Source organism: Salmo salar, chromosome 24 (genome assembly GCF_965601325.2).
Source record: "Salmo salar chromosome 24, fSalSal1, whole genome shotgun sequence".
In the NCBI taxonomy this organism is placed as follows: domain Eukaryota; kingdom Metazoa; phylum Chordata; class Actinopteri; order Salmoniformes; family Salmonidae; genus Salmo; species Salmo salar.
The window spans coordinates 50243152-50270775 of NC_138314.1; the positions used below are offsets into that span (position 1 = coordinate 50243152).

At 44.1% G+C, this 27624-nt stretch overlaps 1 protein-coding gene across 1 annotated transcript; it reads left to right on the forward strand.

The window, feature by feature from the left end:
- Positions 1 to 498: 498 nt before the first annotated feature.
- LOC106592864 (doublesex- and mab-3-related transcription factor 1) lies at positions 499 to 27624 on the forward strand. The gene is made up of 5 exons (XM_082968776.1): positions 499 to 678; positions 845 to 1134; positions 2989 to 3169; positions 16093 to 16256; positions 27322 to 27624. Exons 1-5 carry the CDS (start codon positions 633 to 635, stop codon positions 27622 to 27624), a joined length of 984 nt encoding a protein of 327 aa, XP_082824902.1. The 5' UTR covers positions 499 to 632.

A 27624-nucleotide genomic window follows, 5' to 3' on the forward strand; every position in this document is an offset into this window, starting at 1 on the left:
AAATGGAATATGCCCGAGCCCAGTGTGTTGACTGGGTACAATATACAACCAGACCCTAACCCGCTTTGGTGCGCTCTGCCCACTGTTTGTTTGCCAAATGTGCTAGACTGAATCACCCTGCTGAAAAATAACATTACTCCAATTGGAATAGTTGGAATAGTTGTAGTGTATTAAATGCAATGGGTGCGTGGCCCACAAACACTATGCACATGTTTGTACACTGTAGATTGCTGTCTATTGAGTAGCATTTAGATAATTTATATAATCAGATTTCAACCAAAACCCAGATATTAACCAAAATAAGATGCCAGAAAGAGGTCATAAAAAAACATATGTTAATCTGGTTGTGATCTGGTTAGATGTCCCGATCAAATTTCAACCAGAAAAATATGTCTTATGAAAAATACTGTCGTATGTCCACTGGGTAGCGTTCAGAGGGCTTCGCAAGGCCACATTTGATAGACCTGGGGCCCTGTTGCCTACATTAACTCTGAGCGAAAGCATTATGTTAAAACAACTTAGATCTTCATAGTACAATGCCAAGATTCATCTGGTCAGCGAGTGGGTAGAGGAGAGGAGGACCAGCCAGGACCGGGCTGGGTCGGCCTAACCATCATCCCCCACGGACCGGAATGTTAAGGTTGATCTGGGCCAAACCGTCCACGGTGACGTTGAACGGTGAGACTACACGTGGCACAGTAACCTTGTAAATTCTCAATCTTGCTTCAACTTCTCGCGACATTAAAAACTTCAATACTATAAACTCACCGTACTAGATGTCACTTGTGTCGCGAGAGAAGAGAGCCGTTGGTCACCGAGCATCAGTGTTGATTTTTTTTTGTAGCTGAAGATTTTCCTGCAGCCGGTCAGAAACCACTGTCACCATCATCATCATCACTAGCTACCACCACCTCAACAATGAGCGACGACGAGCAGACCAAACTGCTGGAGTGTGCCGGTGCCAGGTCCGCGTCGCCCGGGAAGAAACCCCCGCGGATGCCCAAGTGTTCCCGGTGCAGGAACCACGGCTACGTGTCGCCGCTGAAGGGACACAAGCGCTTCTGCAACTGGAGAGACTGTCAGTGCCAGAAATGCAAACTGATCGCCGAGCGGCAGAGAGTTATGGCGGCCCAGGTAGGGAAAATACTACAGTTTGCAATAGTGCATTGTGGAAAATACATTTAGCAGTGCATTGTATCTTTCGATTAAGCTATGCATTGTGTTTTTTTCCCCCAGTAAATGTAAATAATGCTGTTTTGCAATTATATGCATAAGTGGATTGTGCATTGTGCTGTGTGGACCTGGCTAACTTTAGCTAGTTAACGTTAGCAATACTTTATTAGCAATACTTTATTAGCTACAGTTTTGCTGCTGTGGTTTTCAAATAGTCTGTCAGATTTAATTTTCTTTTCGTCCTACAGTTGTTTGTTTGTGTTCCGTATTTACACAGTTTATCACAACAAAGGCATTTGTTTAGATACATGGATACATTGAATAGCTAGGTGGCTACAATCTGCTACAATGTGAATAAACCCCATCATGTCGGAGTTTCCCTCAGACAGACGGCTAAATGTGAAGATCAATACAGCCTGAAGCATGGATGGAATCCAGGTTAATGAAATACCACATTAGAATAGGGCCAAAATTGTACACTATCAATTTTGCTTTAAAGATATGCTGCTGTATGCATGCATTGTAATTTGTAAACTATAATTTTACTACTACAAGGCATTTTTATTTGGGTTACTTGTAGCTTACTAAAAACGTGTGAAAAAAGTGAAGGAAGTTAATGACGAACTCTCTGATGAGCAGAGACCAGGCTTTGTGGAATTCAGCTCCAATTGTCTAATTCGCCCAAGGTCAATACTTTAGTCAGATAGGCTACATGTAGAGTAGCCTAATCTGCTAGCAGTGGAAGAAGCTGAAGTCACTCCCTGTCTGTCAGAAAGCCTTCTTCAGGCTATATGATTGTGAGACAATAAAATGTTTATAAAGTTTGTAATGTCCAATTGATTCCAAGTTCACTGACATGCAGGAATTCCTATATTTTCATGTGTAGGGAGATTTGGTGGACAAAGATAGGAGGTAATATTAATTAAAAGCAAGATGTGGTCAAAGTAAACCCAAAGATATTCTCCACGTGCATTTTACATCAGGTCCAGGTGCAGGCTGGGTGTGGGAACTGGCCAATGAGGTCCAGGTGCAGGCTGGGTGTGGGAACTGGCCAATGAGGTCCAGGTGCAGGCTGGGTGTGGGAACTGGCCAATGAGGTCCAGGAGCAGGCTGGGTGTGGGAACTGGCCAATGAGGTCCAGGAGCAGGCTGGGTGTGGGAACTGGCCAATGAGGTCCAGGAGCAGGCTGGGTGTGGGAACTGGCCAATGAGGTCCAGGAGCAGGCTGGGTGTGGGAACTGGCCAATGAGGTCCAGGTGCAGGCTGGGTGTGGGAACTGGCCAATGAGGTCCAGGTGCAGGCTGGGTGTGGGAACTGGCCAATGAGGTCCAGGTGCAGGCTGGGTGTGGGAACTGGCCAATGAGGTCCAGGCTTAATCTGTCTGTCTGTCTGTCTGTCTGTCTGTCTGTCTGTCTGTCTGTCTGTCTGTCTGTCTGTCTGTCTGTCTGTCTGTCTACCCAGCTGTCTGTCTACCCAGCTGTCTGTCTGTGTCTACATTCCTGCTTGTATGTCTGTCATGTCTCTATCCTTCCTCAATACAGTAACTAACTGTGTGTGTGTGTGTGTGCATGTATGTGTCTTTCTCTCTCTGTGTGTGTGTGCCTCTTTCTCTCTCTCTCTCTCTCTCTCTCTGTGTGTGTGTGTGTGTGTGTGTGTGTGTGTGTGCGTGTGTGTGTGCCTCTTTCTCTGTGTGTGTGTGTGTTCCTCTTTCTCTGTGTGTGTGTGTGTGTGCCTCTTTCTCTGTGTGTGTGTGTGTGTGTGCCTCTTTCTCTGTGTGTGTGTGTGTGTGCCTCTTTCTCTGTGTGTGTGTGTGCAGGTGGCTCTGCGACGGCAGCAGGCTCAGGAGGAGGAGATGGGGCTCTGTAGCCCAGCCACGCTGTCCAGTCAGGAGGTTGTTGTGAAGAATGAACCCACCGGAGACTGTCTGTCCTCAGTGTCTGGAGGACGATCCCCTACCTGTGGAAACACCTCTGCTGGTACCTCACCTTCTAATGCAGGTATATATACGACACACATTCAATCCATGTGCATCCACCCACGTCCAAACATATTAGAGTGTTAGTGATGTAAATTCACTGATGTAAATCTGGTCCCTATGTTTATAGATCAGTATAATACCATGACTACCACAACTAATATCATCTGGTCCCTATGTTTATAGATCAGTTGAACATATTCCAATCAAACACAGGGCATCAACTTTTTTAGCCACTAGTCCTTTGGACAGGAACTTTTTTAGCCACTAGTCCTTTGGACATGAACTTTTTTAGCCACTAGTCCTTTGGACATGAACTTTTTTAGCCACTAGTCCTTTGGACAGGAAGGACTGATTTGTTTACTTGTCTGAAAGCTCAAGTCAGTTATAATGGTCTGTGACACCAGGGGCCAAAATGGTGACTTCAGATTCTGTTGAATGATGCAAGGAACCACTTTACACAATACAATTATTGTTATCATTATTATTATTATCATTATCATTATTATCATTATTATTATTATCATTATTATTATCATTATCGTTATTATCATTATCGTTATTATCATTATTATCATTATTATTCGTATCATTATTATTAGTATCATTATTATTATTATCATCATTATTGTCATTATTATTATTATCATTATCATTATAATCATTATTATCATTATTATTATCATTAGTATTATTATTATCATTATTACTTCCATTCAGAGAATCAGATTTAAATGCAGGCTCCCCTCTGCCTATTGGCTTCTTTGCAGAGTCAAGCTTCTCTCAAAATAGAACACTTTCCCTTTAAGGCTCTCCTGAAGGATGGTTGATTACAACATTCCAATTACAACCAAATACTTTTTATGTCTTTATAAAATACTTTCCTACTTTAATGAATAAAGGATCAAATGGCTAAGGTTGGCTACCTCAAAGCAAGGTAACTAATAAACATGTTTATCTGCCTGGTAAGGCTAAAATATTCAGGTTTCACTGGAGATCTATTGACATCATTGGTAGTTATTTGTGGTTTAAGCTATTCTAAGAATATTTGAATGTTGTCAGAATGACTTGGCCAATGTTGATTATAGGGGAATAACAGCTTTCCAACTGTGTCAGAATGATTTGGCAGCTATTTTCATGGCTTTAGAGGCGCTTTCCAACAGGACTGTTCTGCCCTGGTTTATTAACACACCCATTCATTTGCGGTTCTTCACAATATGTTTTTTAGGACATCAGACATGACAATGATATCAATAGATCCTATTAGCCAAATAGTTAACTAGCGAGATAGTTAGCCAGGCTACGTGTTATGTTTTGAATTGGTTATCTAGCGAGATAGTTAGCCAGGCTACGTGTTATGTTTTGAATTGGTTATCTAGCGAGATAGTTAGCCAGGCTACGTGTTATGTTTTGAATTGGTTATCTAGCGAGATAGTTAGCCAGGCTACGTGTTATGTTTTGAATTGGTTAACTAGCGAGATAGTTAGCCAGGTTACGTGTTATGTTTTGAATTGGTTATCTAGCGAGATAGTTAGCCAGGCTACGTGTTATGTTTTGAATTGGTTATCTAGCGAGATAGTTAGCCAGGCTACGTGTTATGTTTTGAATTGGTTAACTAGCGAGATAGTTAGCCAGGCTACGTGTTATGTTTTGAATTGGTTAACTAGCGAGATAGTTAGCCAGGTTACGTGTTATGTTTTGAATTGGTTATCTAGCGAGATAGTTAGCCAGGCTACGTGTTATGTTTTGAATTGGTTATCTAGCGAGATAGTTAGCCAGGCTACGTGTTATGTTTTGAATTGGTTATCTAGCGAGATAGTTAGCCAGGCTACGTGTTATGTTTTGAATTGGTTATCTAGCGAGATAGTTAGCCAGGCTACGTGTTATGTTTTGAATTGGTTATCTAGCGAGATAGTTAGCCAGGCTACGTGTTATGTTTTGAATTGGTTATCTAGCGAGATAGTTAGCCAGGCTACGTGTTATGTTTTGAATTGGTTATCTAGCGAGATAGTTAGCCAGGCTACGTGTTATGTTTTGAATTGGTTATCTAGCGAGATAGTTAGCCAGGCTACGTGTTATGTTTTGAATTGGTTATCTAGCGAGATAGTTAGCCAGGCTACGTGTTATGTTTTGAATTGGTTAACTAGCGAGATAGTTAGCCAGGCTACGTGTTATGTTTTGAATTGGTTATCTAGCGAGATAGTTAGCCAGGCTACGTGTTATGTTTTGAATTGGTTATCTAGCGAGATAGTTAGCCAGGCTACGTGTTATGTTTTGAATTGGTTATCTAGCGAGATAGTTAGCCAGGCTACGTGTTATGTTTTGAATTGGTTAACTAGCGAGATAGTTAGCCAGGCTACGTGTTATGTTTTGAATTGGTTAACTAGCGAGATAGTTAGCCAGGTTACGTGTTATGTTTTGAATTGGTTATCTAGCGAGATAGTTAGCCAGGCTACGTGTTATGTTTTGAATTGGTTATCTAGCGAGATAGTTAGCCAGGCTACGTGTTATGTTTTGAATTGGTTAACTAGCGAGATAGTTAGCCAGGCTACGTGTTATGTTTTGAATTGGTTAACTAGCGAGATAGTTAGCCAGGTTACGTGTTATGTTTTGAATTGGTTATCTAGCGAGATAGTTAGCCAGGCTACGTGTTATGTTTTGAATTGGTTATCTAGCGAGATAGTTAGCCAGGCTACGTGTTATGTTTTGAATTGGTTATCTAGCGAGATAGTTAGCCAGGCTACGTGTTATGTTTTGAATTGGTTATCTAGCGAGATAGTTAGCCAGGCTACGTGTTATGTTTTGAATTGGTTATCTAGCGAGATAGTTAGCCAGGCTACGTGTTATGTTTTGAATTGGTTATCTAGCGAGATAGTTAGCCAGGCTACGTGTTATGTTTTGAATTGGTTATCTAGCGAGATAGTTAGCCAGGCTACGTGTTATGTTTTGAATTGGTTATCTAGCGAGATAGTTAGCCAGGCTACGTGTTATGTTTTGAATTGGTTAACTAGCGAGATAGTTAGCCAGGCTACGTGTTATGTTTTGAATTGGTTAACTAGCGAGATCGTTAGCCAGGCTACGTGTTATGTTTTGAATTGGTTATCTAGCGAGATAGTTAGCCAGGCTACGTGTTATGTTTTGAATTGGTTATCTAGCGAGATAGTTAGCCAGGCTACGTGTTATGTTTTGAATTGGTTATCTAGCGAGATAGTTAGCCAGGCTACGTGTTATGTTTTGAATTGGTTAACTAGCGAGATAGTTAGCCAGGCTACGTGTTATGTTTTGAATTGGTTATCTAGTTAGTCTGCTGTCTATCATTATTTTACAGGCCAGGGATGGGCAACTATAATATCTGAACACATTATTTTACAGGCCAGGGATGGGCAACTATAATATCTGACCACATTATTTTACAGGCCAGGGACGGGCAACTATAATATCTGAACACATTATTTTACAGGCCAGGGATGGGCAACTTTAATATCTGAACACATTATTTTACAGGCCAGGGATGGGCAACTATAATATCTGAACACATTATTTTACAGGCCAGGGATGGGCAACTTTAATATCTGAACACATTATTTTACAGGCCAGGGATGGGCAACTTTAATATCTGAACACATTATTTTACAGGCCAGGGATGGGCAACTTTAATATCTGAACACATTATTTTACAGGCCAGGGATGGGCAACTTTAATATCTGAACACATTATTTTACAGGCCAGGGATGGGCAACTATAATATCTGAACACATTATTTTACAGGCCAGGGATGGGCAACTTTAATATCTGAACACATTATTTTACAGGCCAGGGATGGGCAACTATAATATCTGAACACATTATTTTACAGGCCAGGGATGGGCAACTTTAATATCTGAACACATTATTTTACAGGCCAGGGATGGGCAACTTTAATATCTGAACACATTATTTTACAGGCCAGGGATGGGCAACTTTAATATCTGAACACATTATTTTACAGGCCAGGGATGGACAACTTTAATATCTGAACACATTATTTTACAGGCCAGGGATGGGCAACTTTAATATCTGAACACATTATTTTACAGGCCAGGGATGGGCAACTTTAATATCTGAACACATTATTTTACAGGCCAGGGATGGGCAACTTTAATATCTGAACACATTATTTTACAGGCCAGGGATGGGCAACTATAATATCTGAACACATTATTTTACAGGCCAGGGATGGGCAACTATAAAATCTGAACACATTATGAGGGGCAGCAGTGGCTCGCGGGTCTGCGTACCCACATTCATAACCCACACATGCAGTCAGGCCCAGCCCTAGCCTTTTGGGGGCCCTAAACTACATCTGCAGTGGGTTATGAAGCCTTTTGGGGGCCCTAAACTACATCTTGAGAGCATAACATTTTAGCGGCCCCCATCTTGACGGCTGACAGAAATATTTTTGAGATGGTGCATAGAGACAAATATTGCAGTTTTAAAGCAAGTTTGCTCCAATTCTACACATTCTGCCATGCCGTTTTATTATGATATCTGAGTGAGAGTGACTAACAAAATCATTGTGGACCTACAGAAGAGGGAGCGGCCCACGGGCCCAATCACACATGCAGCTGATGCGCACACCATGACTTTTACAGGGTTTTCATAACCCTACGAACCCTGTTTGCCGACCAAAAATGTGCTATAACTGGGCAAATAACTCACTAACTAGCAAGGAACCATAACCCAACTTATCTACCCTTCATATAACCATAACCCAACAGATCTACCCTTCATATAACCATAACCCAATTTATCTACCCTTCATCTAACCATAACCCAACTTATCTACCCTTCATATAACCATAACCCAACTTATCTACCCTTCATCCAACCATAACCCAATTTATCTACCCTTCATATAACCATAACCCAACAGTTCTACCCTTCATCTAACCATAACCCAATTTATCTACCATTTATATAACCATAACCCAATTTATCTACCCTTCATCCAACCATAACCCAACTTATCTACCCTTTATATAACCATAACCCAACATATCTACCCTTCATATAACCCTAATCCAATTTATCTACCCTTCATATAATCATAACACAATTTATCTACCCTTTATATAACATAACCCAACTTATCTACCCTTTATATAACCATAACCCAACCCAACCTATCTACCCTTCATATAACCATAACCCAACTTAACTACCCTTCATATAACCATAACCCAATTTATCTACCCTTCATATAACCATAACCCAACTTATCTACCCTTCATATAACCCAACCCAACTTATCTACCCTTCATATAACCATAACCCAACTTAACTACCCTTCATATAACCATAACCCAATTTATCTACCCTTCATATAACCATAACCCAACTTATCTACCCTTCATATAACCATAACCCAACCTATCTACCCTTCATATAACCATAACCCAACTTAACTACCCTTCATATAACCATAACCCAATTTATCTACCCTTCATATAACCATAACCCAACTTATCTACCCTTCATATAACCATAACCCAACTTATCTACCCTTCATATAACCATAACCCAACTTAACTACCCTTCATATAACCATAACCCAACTTAACTACCCTTCATATAACCATAACCCAATTTAACTACCCTTCATATAACCATAACCCAATTTATCTACCCTTCATATAACCATAACCCAATTTATCTACCCTTCATATAACCATAACCCAACTTATCTACCCTTCATATAACCATAACCCAACTTATCTACCCTTCATATTATCATAACCCAACTTATCTACCCTTCATATAACCATAACCCAACTTTCTACCCTTCATCCAACCATAACCCAACTTATCTACCCATCATCTAACCATAACCCAACCATAACCCAATTTATCTACCCTTCATCTAACCATAACCCAATTTATCTACCCTTCATCTAACCATAACCCAATTGATCTACCCTTCATCTAACCATAACCCAACAATAACCCAATTTATCTATCCTTCATCTAACCATAACCTAACTCATCTACCCTTCTTCTAACCATAACCCAACCTATCTACCCTTCATATAACCATAACCCAACTTATCTACCCTTCATACAAACCATAACCCAACTTATCTACCCTTCATATAACCATAACCCAACTTATCTACCCTTCATATAACCATAACCCAACTTATCTACCCTTCATCTAACCATATCCCAACTTATCTACCATTCATATAACCATAACCCAACAGATCTACCCTTCATATAACCATAACCTAACAGGTCTACCCTTCATCTAACCATAACCCAATTTATCTACCCTTCATCCAACCATAACCCAACTTATCTATCCTTCATCTAACCATAACCCAACCATAACCCAATTACTCTACCCTTCATCCAACCATAACCCAACCATAACCCAACTTATCTACCCTTCATATAACCATAACCCAACAGATCTACCCTTCATATAACCATAACCCAATTTATCTACCCTTCATCTAACCATAACCCAACAGATCTACCCTTCATCTAACCATAACCCAACCATAACCCAACAGATCTACCCTTCATCTAACCATAACCCAACAGATCTACCCTTCATATAACCATAACACAACCATAACCCAATTTATCTATCCTTCATCTAACCATAACCCAACCATAACCCAATTTATCTACCCTTCTTCCAACCATAACCCAACCATAACCCAACTTATCTACCCTTCATATAACCATAACCCAGCAGATCTACCCTTCATATAACCATAACCCAACCATAACCCAACTTATCTATCCTTCATCTAACCATAACCCAACTTATCTACCCTTCATATAACCATAACCCAACAGATCTACCCTTCATATAACCATAACCCAATTTATCTATCCTTCATCTAACCATAACCTAACTCATCTACCCTTCTTATAACCATAACCCAACAGATCTACCCTTCATCTAACCATAACCCAACATATCTACCCTTCATATAACCATAACCCAACCATAACCCAATTTATCTACCCTTCATATAACCATAACCCAACAGAGCTACCCTTCATATAACCATAACCCAACAGATCTACCCTTCATCTAACCATAACCCAACCATAACCCAACAGATCTACCCTTCATCTAACCATAACCCAACAGATCTACCCTTCATCTAACCATAACCCAACAGATCTACCCTTCATATAACCATAACCCAACAGATCTACCCTTCATATAACCATAACCCAACAGATCTACCCTTCATCTAACCATAACCCAACAGATCTACCCTTCATCTAACCATAACCCAACAGATCTACCCTTCATATAACCATAACCCAACAGATCTACCCTTCATATAACCATAACCCAACAGATCTACCCTTCATATAACCATAACCCAACAGATCTACCCTTCATCTAACCATAACCCAACAGATCTACCCTTCATCTAACCATAACCCAACCATAACCCAACAGATCTACCCTTCATCTAACCATAACCCAACCATAACCCAACAGATCTACCCTTCATATAACCATAACCCAACAGATCTACCCTTCATATAACCATAACCCAACCATAACCCAACAGATCTACCCTTCATATAACCATAACCCAACAGATCTACCCTTCATATAACCATAACCCAACAGATCTACCCTTCATATAACCATAACCCAACCATAACCCAACCGATCTACCCTTCATATAACCATAACCCAACCATAACCCAACAGATCTACCCTTCATATAACCATAACCCAACCATAACCCAACAGATCTACCCTTCATGTCAGCAGGTGATCAGACACCTGGTTCTGAATTCCACTATTTGACTCAATATTTTGGTTTCTTTCTCTTTCTTACATGGTGTTCTGTATAAACTGAAGGACTCCCCCTGGAAGAACTAGGGTTAGGGGTTAGTGTGTATCTAGGGTTAGGGGTTAGTGTGTATCTAGGGTTAGGGGTTAGTGTGTATCTAGGGTTAGGGGTTAGTGTGTATCTAGGGTTAGGGGTTAGTGTGTATCTAGGGTTAGGGGTTAGTGTGTATCTAGGGTTAGTGTGTATCTAGGGTTAGGGGTTAGTGTGTATCTAGGGTTAGGGGTTAGTGTGTATCTAGGGTTAGGGGTTAGTGTGTATCTAGGGTTAGGGGTTAGTGTGTATCTAGGGTTAGGGGTTAGTGTGTATCTAGGGTTAGGGGTTAGTGTGTATCTAGGGTTAGGGGTTAGTGTGTATCTAGGGTTAGGGGTTAGTGTGTATCTAGGGTTAGGGGTTAGTGTGTATCTAGGGTTAGGGTTAGTGTGTATCTAGGGTTAGGGGTTAGTGTGTATCTAGGGTTAGGGGTTAGTGTGTATCTAGGGTTAGGGGTTAGTGTGTATCTAGGGTTAGGGGTTAGTGTGTATCTAGGGTTAGGGGTTAGTGTGTATCTAGGGTTAGGGGTTAGTGTGTATCTAGGGTTAGGGGTTAGTGTGTACCTAGGGTTATGTGTTCAACCCTTAAAATAACATAGGGTTATGGTTATGTGCCCAGTAAAATGGCACCAGTTCCAATGGCTGTGGAGGGGCATTTACAGAGCAGGGGACATCAAGCTAATAATGGCTTTTCATCATATATACTACCAGTATTGTCCTGGTACTATCAGTATAGTCCTGATGTCCTGGTACTATCAGTATAGTCCTGGTACTACCAGTATTGTCCTGGTACTATCAGTATAGTCCTGATGTCCTGGTACTATCAGTATAGTCCTGGTACTATCAGTATAGTCCTGATGTCCTGGTACTATCAGTATAGTCCTGGTACTATCAGCATAGTCCTGATGTCCTGGTACTATCAGTATAGTCCTGATGTCCTGGTACTATCAGTATTGTCCTGATGTCCTGGTACTATCAGTATAGTCCTGATGTCCTGGTACTATCAGTATAGTCCTGGTACTATCAGTATAGTCCTGATGTCCTGGTACTATCAGTATAGTTCTGATGTCCTGGTACTATCAGTATAGTCCTGATGTCCTGGTACTATCAGTATAGTCCTGGTACTATCAGCATAGTACTGATGTCCTGGTACTATCAGTATAGTCCTGATGTCCTGGTACTATCAGTATAGTCCTGGTACTATCAGCATAGTCCTGATGTCCTGGTACTATCAGTATAGTTCTGATGTCCTGGTACTATCAGTATAGTCCTGATACTATCAGTATAGTCCTGATGTCCTGGTACTATCAGTATAGTCCTGATGTCCTGGTACTATCAGTATAGTCCTGGTACTATCAGTATAGTCCTGGTACTATCAGTATAGTCCTGATGTCCTGGTACTATCAGTATAGTCCTGATGTCCTGGTACTATCAGTATAGTCCTGATGTCCTGGTACTATCAGTATAGTCCTGATGTCCTGATACTATCAGTATAGTCCTGATGTCCTGGTACTATCAGTATAGTCCTGATGTCCTGGTACTATCAGTATAGTCCTGGTACTATCAGTATTGTCCTGATGTCCTGCTACTATCAGTATAGTCCTGATGTCCTGGTACTATCAGTATAGTCCTGATGTCCTGATACTATCAGTATAGTCCTGATGTCCTGGTACTATCAGTATAGTCCTGATGTCCTGGTACTATCAGTATAGTCCTGGTACTATCAGTATTGTCCTGATGTCCTGCTACTATCAGTATAGTCCTGATGTCCTGGTACTATCAGTATTGTCCTGGTACTATCAGTATAGTCCTGGTACTATCAGTATAGCCCTGGTGTCCTGGTACTATCAGTATTGTCCTGGTACTATCAGTATAGTCCTGGTGTCCTGGTACTATCAGTATTGTCCTGATGTCCTGGTACTATCAGTATTGTCCTGGTACTATCAGTATAGTCCTGGTAGTATCAGTATAGTCCTGATGTCCTGGTACTATCAGTATTGTCCTGGTACTATCAGTATAGTCCTGGTACTATCAGTATAGTCCTGGTAGTATCAGTATAGTCCTGATGTCCTGGTACTATCAGTATTGTCCTGGTACTATCAGTATAGTCCTGGTACTATCAGTATAGTCCTGGTAGTATCAGTATAGTCCTGATGTCCTGGTACTATCAGTATAGTCCTGATGTCCTGGTACTATCAGTATAGTCCTGATGTCCTGGTACTATCAGTATAGTCCTGGTACTATCAGTATAGTCCTGATGTCCTGGTAATGTCAGTATAGTCCTGGTTCTATCAGTATAGTCCTGGTCCTGTCAGTATAGTCCTGGTACTATCAGTATAGTCCTGATGTCCTGGTACTATCAGTATAGTCCTGATGTCCTGGTACTATCAGTATAGTCCTGGTACTATCAGTATAGTCCTGGTAATGTCAGTATAGTCCTGATGTCCTGGTACTGTCAGTATAGTCCTGGTGCCAGCCGCAAGTCCATCTTTTGATCACTCTGTGGTCGAGGAGGTAAGGAGGCAGAAACAGCTTGTTCCTTCAAGCCTGATAGCAGCTCAGGACCCGGTCAAGGCTGCTGGCGCTGTGTGTGTATGTGACCACTGGACCGGTGACAGAGAGGAGAGGAGTTGAGCACTCAGTGATTCAGCCATGAGGACAACGGTCAGAACTGGGACACATACATACACACACACACACACAACACTTCTCTCTCTCCTAATCTACTGATAGTGAGATATACCACAGAGCTGAATCAGGCAGAAGCTTGAGACAAATGTGTCTTTGTTGACTCTAGATATCCCAACACATGATGAGGACTGTTGTTGATATGGTAAATATGCCTTAATGCCGCTCTTTGAGTTACTTGTCTTATTTGTTTCATCCATGGATAACGTTGTTTTTGTGTGAGTTGTATGCAGTGGCGACCCGTCATTCAGGGCAGGTGGGCAGAGCCCTACACTTTTAGGGACACAAATATAATAAAAAGAATAATACATTTTGTTTTTTCTGGGAGGGGGGGGGGGCTTGCCTGTTGTGCTTGTTATTTTGGCATTAATACGTGTCACATATCAGTTTGCAAACAATGTAAAAAAATTAAAATAATAATTGAGTTAATAAAGCCACATACAAACATGGTCTCTTTTGTGCTTCCTTGAGTAAAGCAGCTCCAAAATGCAGGTGTTTCAGCCCAGCTCAGTGCTTTCTGTGGTGGTGAGGCAGCCAGCAGAAAATACAGAGTGTTGCGCCTGATTGGCTCAGTTTTCTGTCACTCATGGGACAGTACGTCATCCCCAATTCTAAGGTTAGAGCTCGAATATTTTGACCCTTGGGTTCTGCCATAGAGTTATATTAGAAATGCCCATCCAGGAAGGCTCATTGGCCACGGATAGAATGACATCAAATCACGTTATATCTACCGTAGTTTTGATTGGACTGATCAAGTCAACATCATACTTTCAAAATCTTAGCTAGCAAGCTAGGAGTCGTCGCCATGAATCAAGTCGACAATCAAATCCTTTTCAACATTACACAACAAGTTGGAAATCGCAAATTCAACAATGCGTGGTTTGGGAATGAATCAGAGGCTAACTGTGAGTTCAAGACAACTCGGGAAAATACATTTGTGCGGTCATTCAACTCGGAATTGTAAATCCGGCATCTTTCTCTTTGATGACAAAATATGCCCACGAAGGACCGCCGCGCCACTTTCCTGTTTAAGCACATCACAACGTGAGTCCAAAAATGTCTTATGCTGCTTCATAAATTATATAGGATACCAGGGAGATGTGTATACTGTAGCTAAGAACGTAATACTAAGTGTATGTTGTGTAGTAAGCTGTTAGTAGCCCATGTGCCTCACCCTAATAATTTGGTCTGTTTTCACCTACGCGGTATTGTAAATCGTTCGTGGCCGGTGTGTGCTTGTTTGCAATTTATTTTGTACAGCTTTAACAGTTCTACTGATCGTAGTGGTGGCGCTTGGCTTGCACATGCAAATTCAGCACACACAACATTCTATAAAATAATTGTGTTATTTGAGGTGTCAAATTAAAAGCTTATTTAACGTGTCAAATAGTGTTATATGACATGTATCTTTTTTGACACGCAAAAACCCAAACGGCGTTCAATGTTTAGAGAAATGTAATCATCGAATATTGTCATTGTCTGCTTATATGCCCTCTTTTATTTATTCTACGGTTCTGACTTGGTGTACAGGGAGAACACTGTAAGAACGGCCCATGTTCTGAATTCTGTCGCTGTACATTTCAAAAGTGCTGAACAAATAGTTATATTGGCTACGTCCGTCGTCTCTCTCTCAATGTCTTAATCTAAATTACGGATTGCCTCTTATCCGCTTGTCGTCCTCTTATGCCATAGTTTGTACATCTCAATTGTCAGCAAATTATAATATGGGGATGAGGTAGATAGATGGTTGGGTGGGCTATTTACAGATGGGCTATGTACAGCTGCACCGACTGATAAGCTGCTCTGACAGCCGATGCTTGAAGTTAGTGAGGGAGATATAAGTCTCCAACTTCAGTGATTTTTGCAATTAGTTTCCAACCTTGTGAACTCCCTTGGAACTGCAACTGGTAGAGTTGGTATCAGTGTACTAGGGGTGGTAGTACACTGGCTGGAGTATTTTTAAGTCTATCGTTTCAGCATGTGTACATATGGAGAGCAGTGGGAGCAGAGAATGCATTTTTAATCTCTCTCCTGTCTGTCCTTGAAGGGAGTTGGTCTGGTCTGAGGGACAGTATACCTGGCCCTGCCTGAACTTTAACCCTAACCCTGTTCCTCTGTCCCTGCAGGGAGTCGGTGTGGTCTGAGGGACAGTATACCTGGCCCTGCCTGACCTTTAACCCTAACCCTGTTCCTCTGTCCCTGCAGGGAGTTGGTCTGGTCTGAGGGACAGTATACCTGGCCCTGCCTGACCTTTCACCCTAACCCTGTTCCTCTGTCCCTGCAGGGAGTTGGTCTGGTTTGAGGGACAGTATTCCTGGCCCTGCCTGACCTTTAACCCTGTCCTCTATCCCCTGTAGGTAGTCGTTCTGGCCTGGCTTCCAGCCCCACAGCGTTCAGTAGGGGGCAGTCTACTGATGGAACAGCTGACCTCCTGGTGGATACCTCCTACTACAACTTCTACCAGCCATCACGCTACCCTGCAGCCTACTACAGTAACCTGTACAACTACCAACAATACCAGGTAGATCTCTCTGTAACCCTACCCTACCTTAACCCTACCCTAACCCTACCCTACCTTAACTCTACCCTAACCCTACCCTACCTTAACTCTACCCTACCCTACCTAACCCTACTCTACCTTAACCCTACTCTACCTTAACCCTACCCTACCTTAACCCTACCCTACCTTAACCCTACCCTACCTTAACATACCCTACCTTAACCCTACCCTACCTTAACCCTACCCTAACCCTACCCTACCCTACCTTAACCCTACCCTACCTTAACCCTACCCTACCTTAACCCTACCCTACCTTAACCCTACCTTAACCCTACCCTACCTTAACCCTACCCTACCTTAACCCCACCCTACCTTAACCCTACCCTACCCTAACCTTACCCTACCTTAACCCTACCCTACCTTAACCCTACCCTACCCTAACCCTACCCTACCTTAACCCTACCCTACCTTAACCCTACCCTACCCTAACCCTACCCTACCTTAACCCTACCCTACCCTAACCCTATCCTACCGTAACCCTACCCTACCTTAACCCTACCCTACAGGCTACTACAGTAACCTGTACAACTACCAACAATAACCTTACCCTACCCTAACCCTACTCTTAACCATACTTTACCTTAACCTCACCCTACCTTAACCCTACTCTTAACCATACTTTACCTTAACCTTACCCTACCTTAACCCTACTCTTATCCATACTTTACCTTACCCTACCCTAACCCTACCCTTAACCCTACCCTACCTTAACCTTACTCTACCTTAACTCTACCTTACCTCCTACCCCTTACGGGGTGCATCGTAAGGATCCGCCGACGGCGAGTGGGAACTCTGTCCTTTCCATCAATATTACTTTCCAACGTCCAATCATTGGACAGTAAATTAGACGAGGTACGATCACGAATATCCTACCAACGGGACATCAAAAAGTGTAACATCTTATGTTTCACCGAATCCCGGCTGAATGACGACATGGATATTCAGCTAGCGGGATATACGCTGCACCGGCTGGATAGAACAGCACACTCCGGGTAAGACGAGGGGGGGAGATCTGTGTATATTTGTAAACAACAGCTGGTGCACGAAATCTAAGGAAGTCTCTAGATTTTGCTCGCCTGAAAGTAGAGAATCTCATGGTAAGCTGTAGACCACACTATTTGCCAAGAGAGTTTATCTATTTTTTTCGCGGCTGTTTATTTACCACCATAGATGGATGCTGGCACTAAGACCGCACTCAGTCAGCTGTATAAGGAAATAAGCAAACAGGAAACAGCTCACCCAGAGGCGGCGCTCCTAGTGGCCGGGGACTTTAATGCAGGGAAACTTAAATCAGTTCTACCTCATTTCTACCAGCATGCTAAATGTACAACCAGAAGGAAAATAACTCTAGACCACCTTTACTCCACACACAGAGACGCATACAAAGCTCTCCCTCTCCCTCCATTTGGTAAATCAGACCACAACTCTATCCTCCTGATTCCTGCTTACAAGCAAAAACTAAAGCAGGAAGCACCAGGGACTCAGTCTATAAAAAAGTGGTCAGATGAAGCAGATGCTAAACTGCAAGACTGTTTTGCTATCACAGACTGGAACATGTTCCGGGATTCTTCCGATGGCATTGAGGAGTACACCACATCAGTCACTGGCTTCATCAATAAGTGCATTGAGGACGTCGTCCCCACAGTGACTGTACGTACATACCCCAACCAGAAGCCATGGATTACAGGCAACATTCACACTGAGCTAAAGGGTAGAGCTGCCGCTTTCAAGGAGCGGGACTCTAACCCGGAAGCTTATAAGAAATCCTGCAATGCCCTCCGACGAACCATCAAACAGGCAAAGCATCAATACAGGACTAAGATTGAATCATGCTACACCGGCTCCGACGCTCGTTGGATGTGGCAGGGCTTGCAAACTATTACAGACTACAAAGGGAAGCACAGCCGAGAGCTGCCCAGTGACACGAGCCTACCAGACGAGCTAAATCACTTCTATACTCGCTTCAAGGCAAGCAACACTGAGGCATGCATGAGAGCATCAGCTGTTCCGGACGACTGTGTGATCACGCTCTCCGTAGCCGACGTGAATAAGACCTTTAAACAGGTCAACATACACAAGGCTGCAGGGCCAGACGGATTACCAGGACGTGTGCTCCGGGCATGTGCTGACCAACTGGCAGGTGTCTTCACTGACATTTTCATGTCCCTGATTGAGTCTGTAATACCAACATGTTTTAAGCAGACCACCATAGTCCCTGTGCCCAAGAACACTAAGATAACCTGACTAAATGACTACAGACCCGTAGCACTCACATCTGTAGCCATGAAGTGCTTTGAAAGGCTGGTCATGGCTCACATCAACACCATTATCCCAGAAACCCTAGACCCACGCCAATTTGCATACCGCTCATACAGACCCTAACCCTAACCCTACCCTACCTTAACCCTACACTACCTTAACCCTACCCTACCCTACCTTAACCCTACCCTACCTTAACCCTACCCTACCTTAACACTACTCTACCTTAACCCTACCCTACACTACCTCAATAACCCTACCATACTTTAACACTACCCTACCTTAACCCTACCCTACCTTAACCCTACCCTACACTACACTACCTCAATAACCCTACCATACTTTAACACCACCCTACCTTAACCCAACCCTACCCTACCTTAACCCTACCTTAACCCTACCTTACTTTAACCTTATCCTACCTTAACCATACCCTACCTTAACCCTACCCTACCTTAACCCCACCCTACCCTACCTTAACCCCACCCTACCTTAACCCTACCCTACCTTAACCCTACCCTACCTTAACCCTACCCTACCTTAACCCTACCGTACTCTTAACCCTACCTTAAACCAACCCTCCTTCACCCTACCCTACCTTGACCCTACCCTGCCTACCCTTAACCCTATCTACCCTTAACCTACTCTACCCCACCTAAATCCTACCCTACCTACCTTTAACACTACCCTACATACCTTAACTCTGCAGCCTACTACAGCAACTTGTATAACTACCAGCAATACTACCATTTTGGCCAATCAGATCACGTCTCCCTGTTATTACTTCCCGTCTACAAACAACTATTGAAGAGGGAGCCACCAACGGGGAGAATAATGAGATGCTGGATGGAGAGAGCCACCAACGGGGAGAATAGTGAGATGCTGGATGGAGGGAGCCACCAACGGGGAGAATAGTGAGATGCTGGATGGAGGGAGCCACCAACGGGGAGAATAGTGAGATGCTGGATGGAGAGAGCCACCAACGGGGAGAATAATGAGATGCTGGATGGAGAGAGCCACCAACGGGGAGAATAGTGAGATGCTGGATGGAGAGAGCCACCAACGGGGAGAATAGTGAGATGCTGGATGGAGAGAGCCACCAACGGGGAGAATAGTGAGATGCTGGATGGAGAGAGCCACCAACGGTGGGAGAATAATGAGATGCTGGATGGAGAGAGCCACCAACGGTGGGAGAATAATGAGATGCTGGAGGGAGCCACCAACGGTGGGAGAATAATGAGATGCTGGATGGAGAGAGCCACCAACGGGGAGAATAGTGAGATGCTGGATGGAGAGAGCCACCAACGGGGAGAATAATGAGATGCTGGATGGAGAGAGCCACCAACGGTGGGAGAATAATGAGATGCTGGATGGAGAGAGCCACCAACGGTGGGAGAATAATGAGATGCTGGATGGAGAGAGCCACCAACGGTGGGAGAATAATGAGATGCTGGATGGAGAGAGCCACCAACGGTGGGAGAATAATGAGATGCTGGATGGAGAGAGCCACCAACGGGGAGAATAGTGAGATGCTGGACGGAGGGAGCCACCAACGGGGAGAATAGTGAGATGCTGGATGGAGAGAGCCACCAACGGGGAGAATAGTGAGATGCTGGATGGAGAGAGCCACCAACGGGGAGAATAATGAGATGCTGGATGGAGAGAGCCACCAACGGGGAGAATAGTGAGATGCTGGATGGAGAGAGCCACCAACGGGGAGAATAGTGAGATGCTGGACGGAGGGAGCAGAATCAGTGCTCCAGGACTGTTTGGAGAATACTGATTGGAATATATATATAGGATTCAGCTACCCACGATTCATTCTCTAACATTGAGGAATGCACATCATCAATCAGAAGTTTCATAAAAAAATCCGGACATTCCCCAACCAAAAACCCTGGACTAACGGAGAAATCTGTACCATGCTGAGAGCCCGTACTGCAGCATTCAACGTTAGCAAAGTGAATGTGTAGAACACCTTCATGATTCCTATATTGTCTCTGATAACATTAGAGTGTAGAACACTTTCAAGAACATTAACACCAGGCAAGTCAGTTAAGAACAAATTCTTATTTTCAATGACAGCCTAGGAACAGTGGGTTAACTGCCTTGTTCAGGGGCAGAATGCCACATTTTTACCTTGTCAGCTCAGGGATTCGATCTAGCAACCTTTTGGCTACTAGTCCAACACTCTAACCACTAGGCTACCTGCCTCCTCTAACCACTAGGCTACCTGCCTCTAACCACTAGGCTACCTGCCTCTAACCACTAGGCTACCTGCCTCTAACCACTAGGCTACCTGCCTCCTCTAACCACTAGGCTACCTGCCTCTAACCACTAGGCTACCTGCCTCCTCTAACCACTAGGCTACCTGCCTCTAACCACTAGGCTACCTGCCTCTAACCACTAGGCTACCTGCCTCTAACCACTAGGCTACCTGCCTCCTCTAACCACTAGGCTACCTGCCTCTAACCACTAGGCTACCTGCCTCCTCTAACCACTAGGCTACCTGCCTCTAACCACTAGGCTACCTGCCTCTAACCACTAGGCTACCTGCCTCCTCTAACCACTAGGCTACCTGCCTCTAACCACTAGGCTACCTGCCTCCTCTAACCACTAGGCTACCTGCCTCTAACCACTAGGCTACCTGCCTCTAACCACTAGGCTACCTGCCTCTAACCACTAGGCTACCTGCCTCCTCTAACCACTAGGCTACCTGCCTCTAACCACTAGGCTACCTGCCTCCTCTAACCACTAGGCTACCTGCCTCCTCTAACCACTAGGCTACCTGCCTCTAACCACTAGGCTACCTGCCTCCTCTAACCACTAGGCTACCTGCCTCTAACCACTAGGCTACCTGCCTCTAACCACTAGGCTACCTGCCTCCTCTAACCACTAGGCTACCTGCCTCTAACCACTAGGCTACCTGCCTCCTCTAACCACTAGGCTACCTGCCTCCTCTAACCACTAGGCTACCTGCCTCTAACCACTAGGCTACCTGCCTCCTCTAACCACTAGGCTACCTGCCTCTAACCACTAGGCTACCTGCCTCTAACCACTAGGCTACCTGCCTCTAACCACTAGGCTACCTGCCTCCTCTAACCACTAGGCTACCTGCCTCCTCTAACCACTAGGCTACCTGCCTCTAACCACTAGGCTACCTGCCTCTAACCACTAGGCTACCTGCCGCCCCGTAAACATGCATGATCAAATCAAATCAAATTTATTTTTATATAGCCCTTCGTACATCAGCTGATATTCTCAAAGTGCTGTACAGAAACCCAGCCTAAAACCCCAAACAGCAAGCAAAGCATGTGAAAGAAGCACGGTGGCTAGGAAAAACTCCCTAGGAAAAACTCCCTAGAAAGGCCAAAAACCTAGGAAGAAACCTAGAGAGGAACCAGGCTATGAGGGGTGGCCAGTCCTCTTCTGGCTGTGCAGGGTGGATATTAAAACAGAACATGGTCAAAATGTTAAAATGTTAAAATGTTCATAAATGACCAGCATGGTCAAATAATAATAATCATAGTAGTTGTCGAGGGTGCAACAAGCACGTCCGGTGAACAGGTCAGGGTTCCATAGCCGCAGGCAGAACAGTTGAAACTGGAGCAGCAGCACGGCCAGGTGGACTGGGGACAGCAAGGAGTCATCATACCAGGTAGTCCTGAGGCATGGTCCTAGGGCTCAGGTCCTCCGAGAGAAAGACAGAAAGAGAGAAAGAGAGAATTAGAGAGAGCATATTTAAATACACACAGGACACCGGATAAGACAAGAGAAATACTCCAGATGTAACAGACTGACCCTAGCCCCCCGACACATAAACTACTGCAGCATAAATACTGGAGGCTGAGACAGGAGGGATCAGAAGACACTGTGGCCCCATCCGATGATACCCCCGGACAGGGCCAAACAGGCAGGATATAACCCCACCCACTTTGCCAAAGCACAGCCCCCACACCACTAGAGGGATGTCTCCAACCACCAACTTACCGTCCTAAGACAAGGCCGAGTATAGCCCACAACGATCTCCGCCATGGCACAACCCAAGGGGGGGGGGGGGGGGGGGGCGCCAACCCAGACAGGAAGACCACGTCAGTGACTCAACCCACTCAAGTGACGCACCCCTCCCATGGACGGCATGGAAGAACACCAGTAGGCCAGTGACTCAGCCTCTGTAAAAGGGTTAGAGGCAGAGAATCCCAGTGGAAAGAGGGGAACCGGCAAGGCAGAGACAGCAAGGGCGGTTCGTTGCTCCAGCCTTTCCGTTCACCTTCACACTCCTGGGCCAGACTATACTTAATCATAGGACCTACTGAAGAGATAAGTCTTCAGTAAAGACTTAAAGGTTGAGACTGAGTCTGCGTCTCTCACATTGGTAGGCAGACCATTCCATAAAAATGGAGCTCTATAGGAGAAAGCCCTACCTCCAGCCGTTTGCTTAGAAATTCTAGGGACAATTAGGAGGCCTGCGTCTTGTGACCGTAGCGTACGTGTAGGTATGTACGGCAGGACCAAATCGGAAAGATAGGTAGGAGCAAGCCCATGTAATGCTTTGTAGGTTAGCAGTAAAACCTTGAAATCAGCCCTTGCCTTAACAGGAAGCCAGTGTAGGGAGGCTAACACTGGAGTAATATGATCAAATTTTTTGGTTCTAGTCAGGATTCTAGCAGCCGTATTTAGCACTAACTGAAGTTTATTTAGTGCTTTATCCGGGTAGCCGGAAAGTAGAGCATTGCAGTAGTCCAGCCTAGAAGTAACAAAAGCATGGATTAATTTTTCTGCGTCATTTTTGGACAGAAAATTTCTGATTTTTGCAATGTTACGTAGATGGAAAAAAGCTGTCCTTGAAACAGTCTTGATATGTTCTTCAAAAGAGAGATCAGGGTCCAGAGTAACGCCGAGGTCCTTCACAGTTTTATTTGAGACGACTGTACAACCATCCAGATTAATTGTCAGATTCAACAGAAGATCTCTTTGTTTCTTGGGACCTAGAACAAGCATCTCTGTTTTGTCCGAGTTTAAAAGTAGAAAGTTTGCAGCCATCCACTTCTTTATGTCTGAAACACAGGCTTCTAGCGAGGGCAATTTTGGGGCTTCACCATGTTTCATTGAAATGTACAGCTGTGTGTCGTCTGCATAGCAGTGAAATTTAACATTATGTTTTCGAATGACATCCCCAAGAGGTAAAATATATAGTGAAAACAATAGTGGTCCTAAAACGGAACCTTGAGGAACACCGAAATTTACAATTGATTTGTCAGAGGACAAACCATTCACAGAGACAAACTGATATCTTTCCGACAGATAAGATCTAAACCAGGCCAGAACTTGTCCATGTAGACCAATTTGGGTTTCCAATCTCTCCAAAAGAATGTGGTGATCGATGGTATCAAAAGCGGCACTAAGATCTAGGAGCACGAGGACAGATGCAGAGCCTCGGTCTGACGTCATTAAAAGGTCATTTACCACCTTCACAAGTGCAGTCTCAGTGCTATGATGGGGTCTAAAACCAGACTGAAGCGTTTCGTATACATTGTTTGTCTTCAGGAAGGCAGTCAGTTGCTGTGCAACAGCTTTTTCTAAAATTTTGGAGAGGAATGGAAGATTCGATATAGGCCGATAGTTTTTTATAATTTCTGGATCAAGATTCGGCTATTTCAAGAGAGGCTTTATTACTGCCACTTTTAGTGAGCTTGGTACACATCCGGTGGATAGAGAGCCGTTTATTATGTTCAACATAGGAGGGCCAAGCACAGGAAGCAGCTCTTTCAGTAGTTTAGTTGGAATAGGGTCCAGTATGCAGCTTGAGGGTTTGGAGGCCATGATTATTTTCATCATTGCGTCAAGAGATATAGTACTAAAACACTTTAGTATCTCCCTTGATCCTAGGTCCTGGCAGAGTTGTGCAGACTCAGGACAATGGAGCTTTGGAGGAATACCCAGATTTAAAGAGGAGTCTGTAATTTGCTTTCTAATGATCATGATCTTTTCCTCAAAGAAGTTCATAAATTTATTACTGCTGAAGTGAAAGCCATCCTCCATTTGCGAAGGCTGCTTTTTAGTTAGCTTTGCGACAGTATCAAAAAGAAATTTCGGATTGTTCTTATTTTCCTCAATTAAGTTGGAAAAATAGGATGATCGAGCAGCAGTAAGGGCTCTTCGATACTGCACGGTACTGTCTTTCCAAGCTAGTCGGAAGACTTCCAGTTTGGTGTGGCGCCATTTCCGTTCCAATTTTCTGGAAGCTTGCTTCAGAGCTCGTGTATTTTCTGTATACCAGGGAGCTAGTTTCTTATGACAGATGTTTTTAGTTTTTAGGGGTGCAACTGCATCTAGGGTATTGCGCAAGGTTAAATTGAGTTCCTCGGTTAGGTGGTTAACTGATTTTTGTCCTCTGACGTCCTTGGGTAGGCAGAGGCAGTCTGGAAGGGCATCAAGGAATCTTTGGGTTGTCTGAGAATTTATAGCACGACTTTTAATGCTCCTTGGTTGGGGTCTGAGCAGATTATTTGTTGCAATTGCAAACGTAATAAAATGGTGGTCCGATAGTCCAGGATTATGAGGAAAAACATTTAGATCCACAACATTTATTCCATGGGACAAAACTAGGTCCAGAGTATGACTGTGGCAGTGAGTAGGTCCAGAGACATGTTGGACAAAACCCACTGAGTCGATGATGGCTCCGAAAGCCTTTTGGAGTGGGTCTGTGGACTTTTCCATGTGAATGTTAAAGTCACCAAAAATTAGAATATTATCTGCTATGACTACAAGATCCGATAGGAATTCAGGGAACTCAGTGAGGAACACTGCATATGGCCCAGGAGGCCTATAAACAGTAGCTATAAAAAGTGAGTGAGTAGGCTGCATAGATTTCATGACTAGAAGCTCAAAAGACGAAAACGTCATTGTTGTTTTTTTTTTTGTAAATTGAAATTTGCTATCGTAAATGTTAGCAACACCTCCGCCTTTGCCGGATGCACGGGGGGTATGGTCACTAATGTAACCTGGGGGTGAGGCCTCATTTAACACAGTAAATTCATCAGGCTTAAGCCATGTTTCAGTCAGGCCAATCACATCAAGATTATTATCAGTGATTAGTTCATTGACTATAACTGCCTTGGAAGTGAGGGATCTAACATTAAGTAACCCAATTTTGAGATGTGAGGTATCACAATCTCTTTCAATAATGGCAGGAATGGAGGAGGTCTTTATACTAGTGAGATTGCTAAAGCGAACACCGCCATTTTTAATTTTGCCCAACCTAGATCGAGGCACAGACACGGTCTCAATGGGGGAAGCTGAGCTGACTACACTGACTGTGCTAGTGGCAGACTCCACTAAGCTGGCAGGCTGGCTAACAGCCTGCTGCCTGGCCTGCACCCTATTTCATTGTGGAGCTAGAGGAGTTAGAGCCCTGTCTATGTTCGTAGATAAGATGAGAGCACCCCTCCAGCTAGGATGGAGTCCGTCACTCCTCAACAGGCCAGGCTTGGTCCTGTTTGTGGGTGAGTCCCAGAAAGAGGGCCAATTATCTACAAATTCTATCTTTTGGGAGGGGCAGAAAACAGTTTTCAACCAGCGATTGAGTTGTGAGACTCTGCTGTAGAGCTCATCACTCCCCCTAACTGGGAGGGGGCCAGAGACAATTAATCGATGCCGACACATCTTTCTAGCTGATTTACACGCTGAAGCTATGTTGCGCTTGGTGACCTCTGACTGTTTCATCCTAACATCGTTGGTGCCGACGTGGATAACAATATCTCTATACTCTCTACACTCGCCAGTTTTAGCTTTAGCCAGCACCGTCTTTAGATTAGCCTTAACGTCGGTAGCCCTGCCCCCTGGTAAACAGTGTATGATCGCTGGATGATTAGTTTTAAGTCTAATACTGCGGGTAATGGAGTCGCCAATGACTAGGGTTTTCAATTTGTCAGAGCTAATGGTGGGAGCCGTCGGCGTCTCAGACCCCACAACGGGAGGAGTAGAGACCAGAGAAGTCTCGGCCTCCGACTCCGACTCGCTTAATGGGGAGAACCGGTTGAAAGTTTCTGTCGGCTGAATAAGCGACACCGGTTGAGCATTCCTACAGCGTTTCCCTCCAGAAGCCATGAGAAAGATGTCCGGCTGCGGGGACCGTGCGAGGGGGTTTATACTAACGTTACTATCTGTACTTACTGGTGGCACAGACGCTGTTTCATCCTTTCCTACACTGAAATTACCCTTGCCTAACGATCGCGTCTGAAGCTGGGCTTGCAGCACAGCTATCCTTGCCGTAAGGCGATCGTTCTCCTGTATATTATAAATACAACGACTGCAATTAGAAGGCATCATGTTAATGTTACTTAGCTTCGGCTGTTTGAAGTCCTGACGAACCATGTCCAGATAAAACCTCCGGGGATGAATGAAAAAAGTTGAGTGAGGAAAAAAGTTGAGTGAGGGAAAAAGTAAAAATATACGGTAATGAAAAAGTAAAAAACCGTCAGGTATCAAAGTAAGATCGGCAACAAAAACGCACAGCAGCGTAAACAAGTCTGCAAGTTGTCAATGATGCATTGTTTAACCTTTAACTTCCTTTTAGCTGAGAGAGGACTTGGGAGATCTGTTTAAAGCTCTGTTTAAATATAATTTTGAAATTGAGAAAGCCTATTATTTTCTTCCCACCTGTCTGTGTGTGTGTGTGTGTGTGTGTGTGTGTGTGTGTGTGTGTGTGTGTGGTGTGTGTGTGTGTGTGTGTGTGTCTGTGTCTGTGTGTTATCATCTGAAACAGATGCCGAACGGCGAGAGTCGTCTATCCAGCCACAACATGTCTCCTCAGTACCGGATGCATTCTTACTACTCCTCTGCCTCCTACCTCAGCCAGGGGCTAGGCCAGGGGTTGGGCCAGGGGCTGGGCCAGGTGCTGGGCCAGGGCTTGGGCCAGGGGTTGGGCCAGGGGTTAGGCCAGGGGTTGGGCCAGGGGCTGGGCCAGGGGTTGGGCCAGGGACTGGGGACCACGGCAGCCTGTGTTCCCCCCATCTTCTCTCTGGAGGACAACAACACCTGCCATGAGACCAAGCAGACCTGTGAGTAA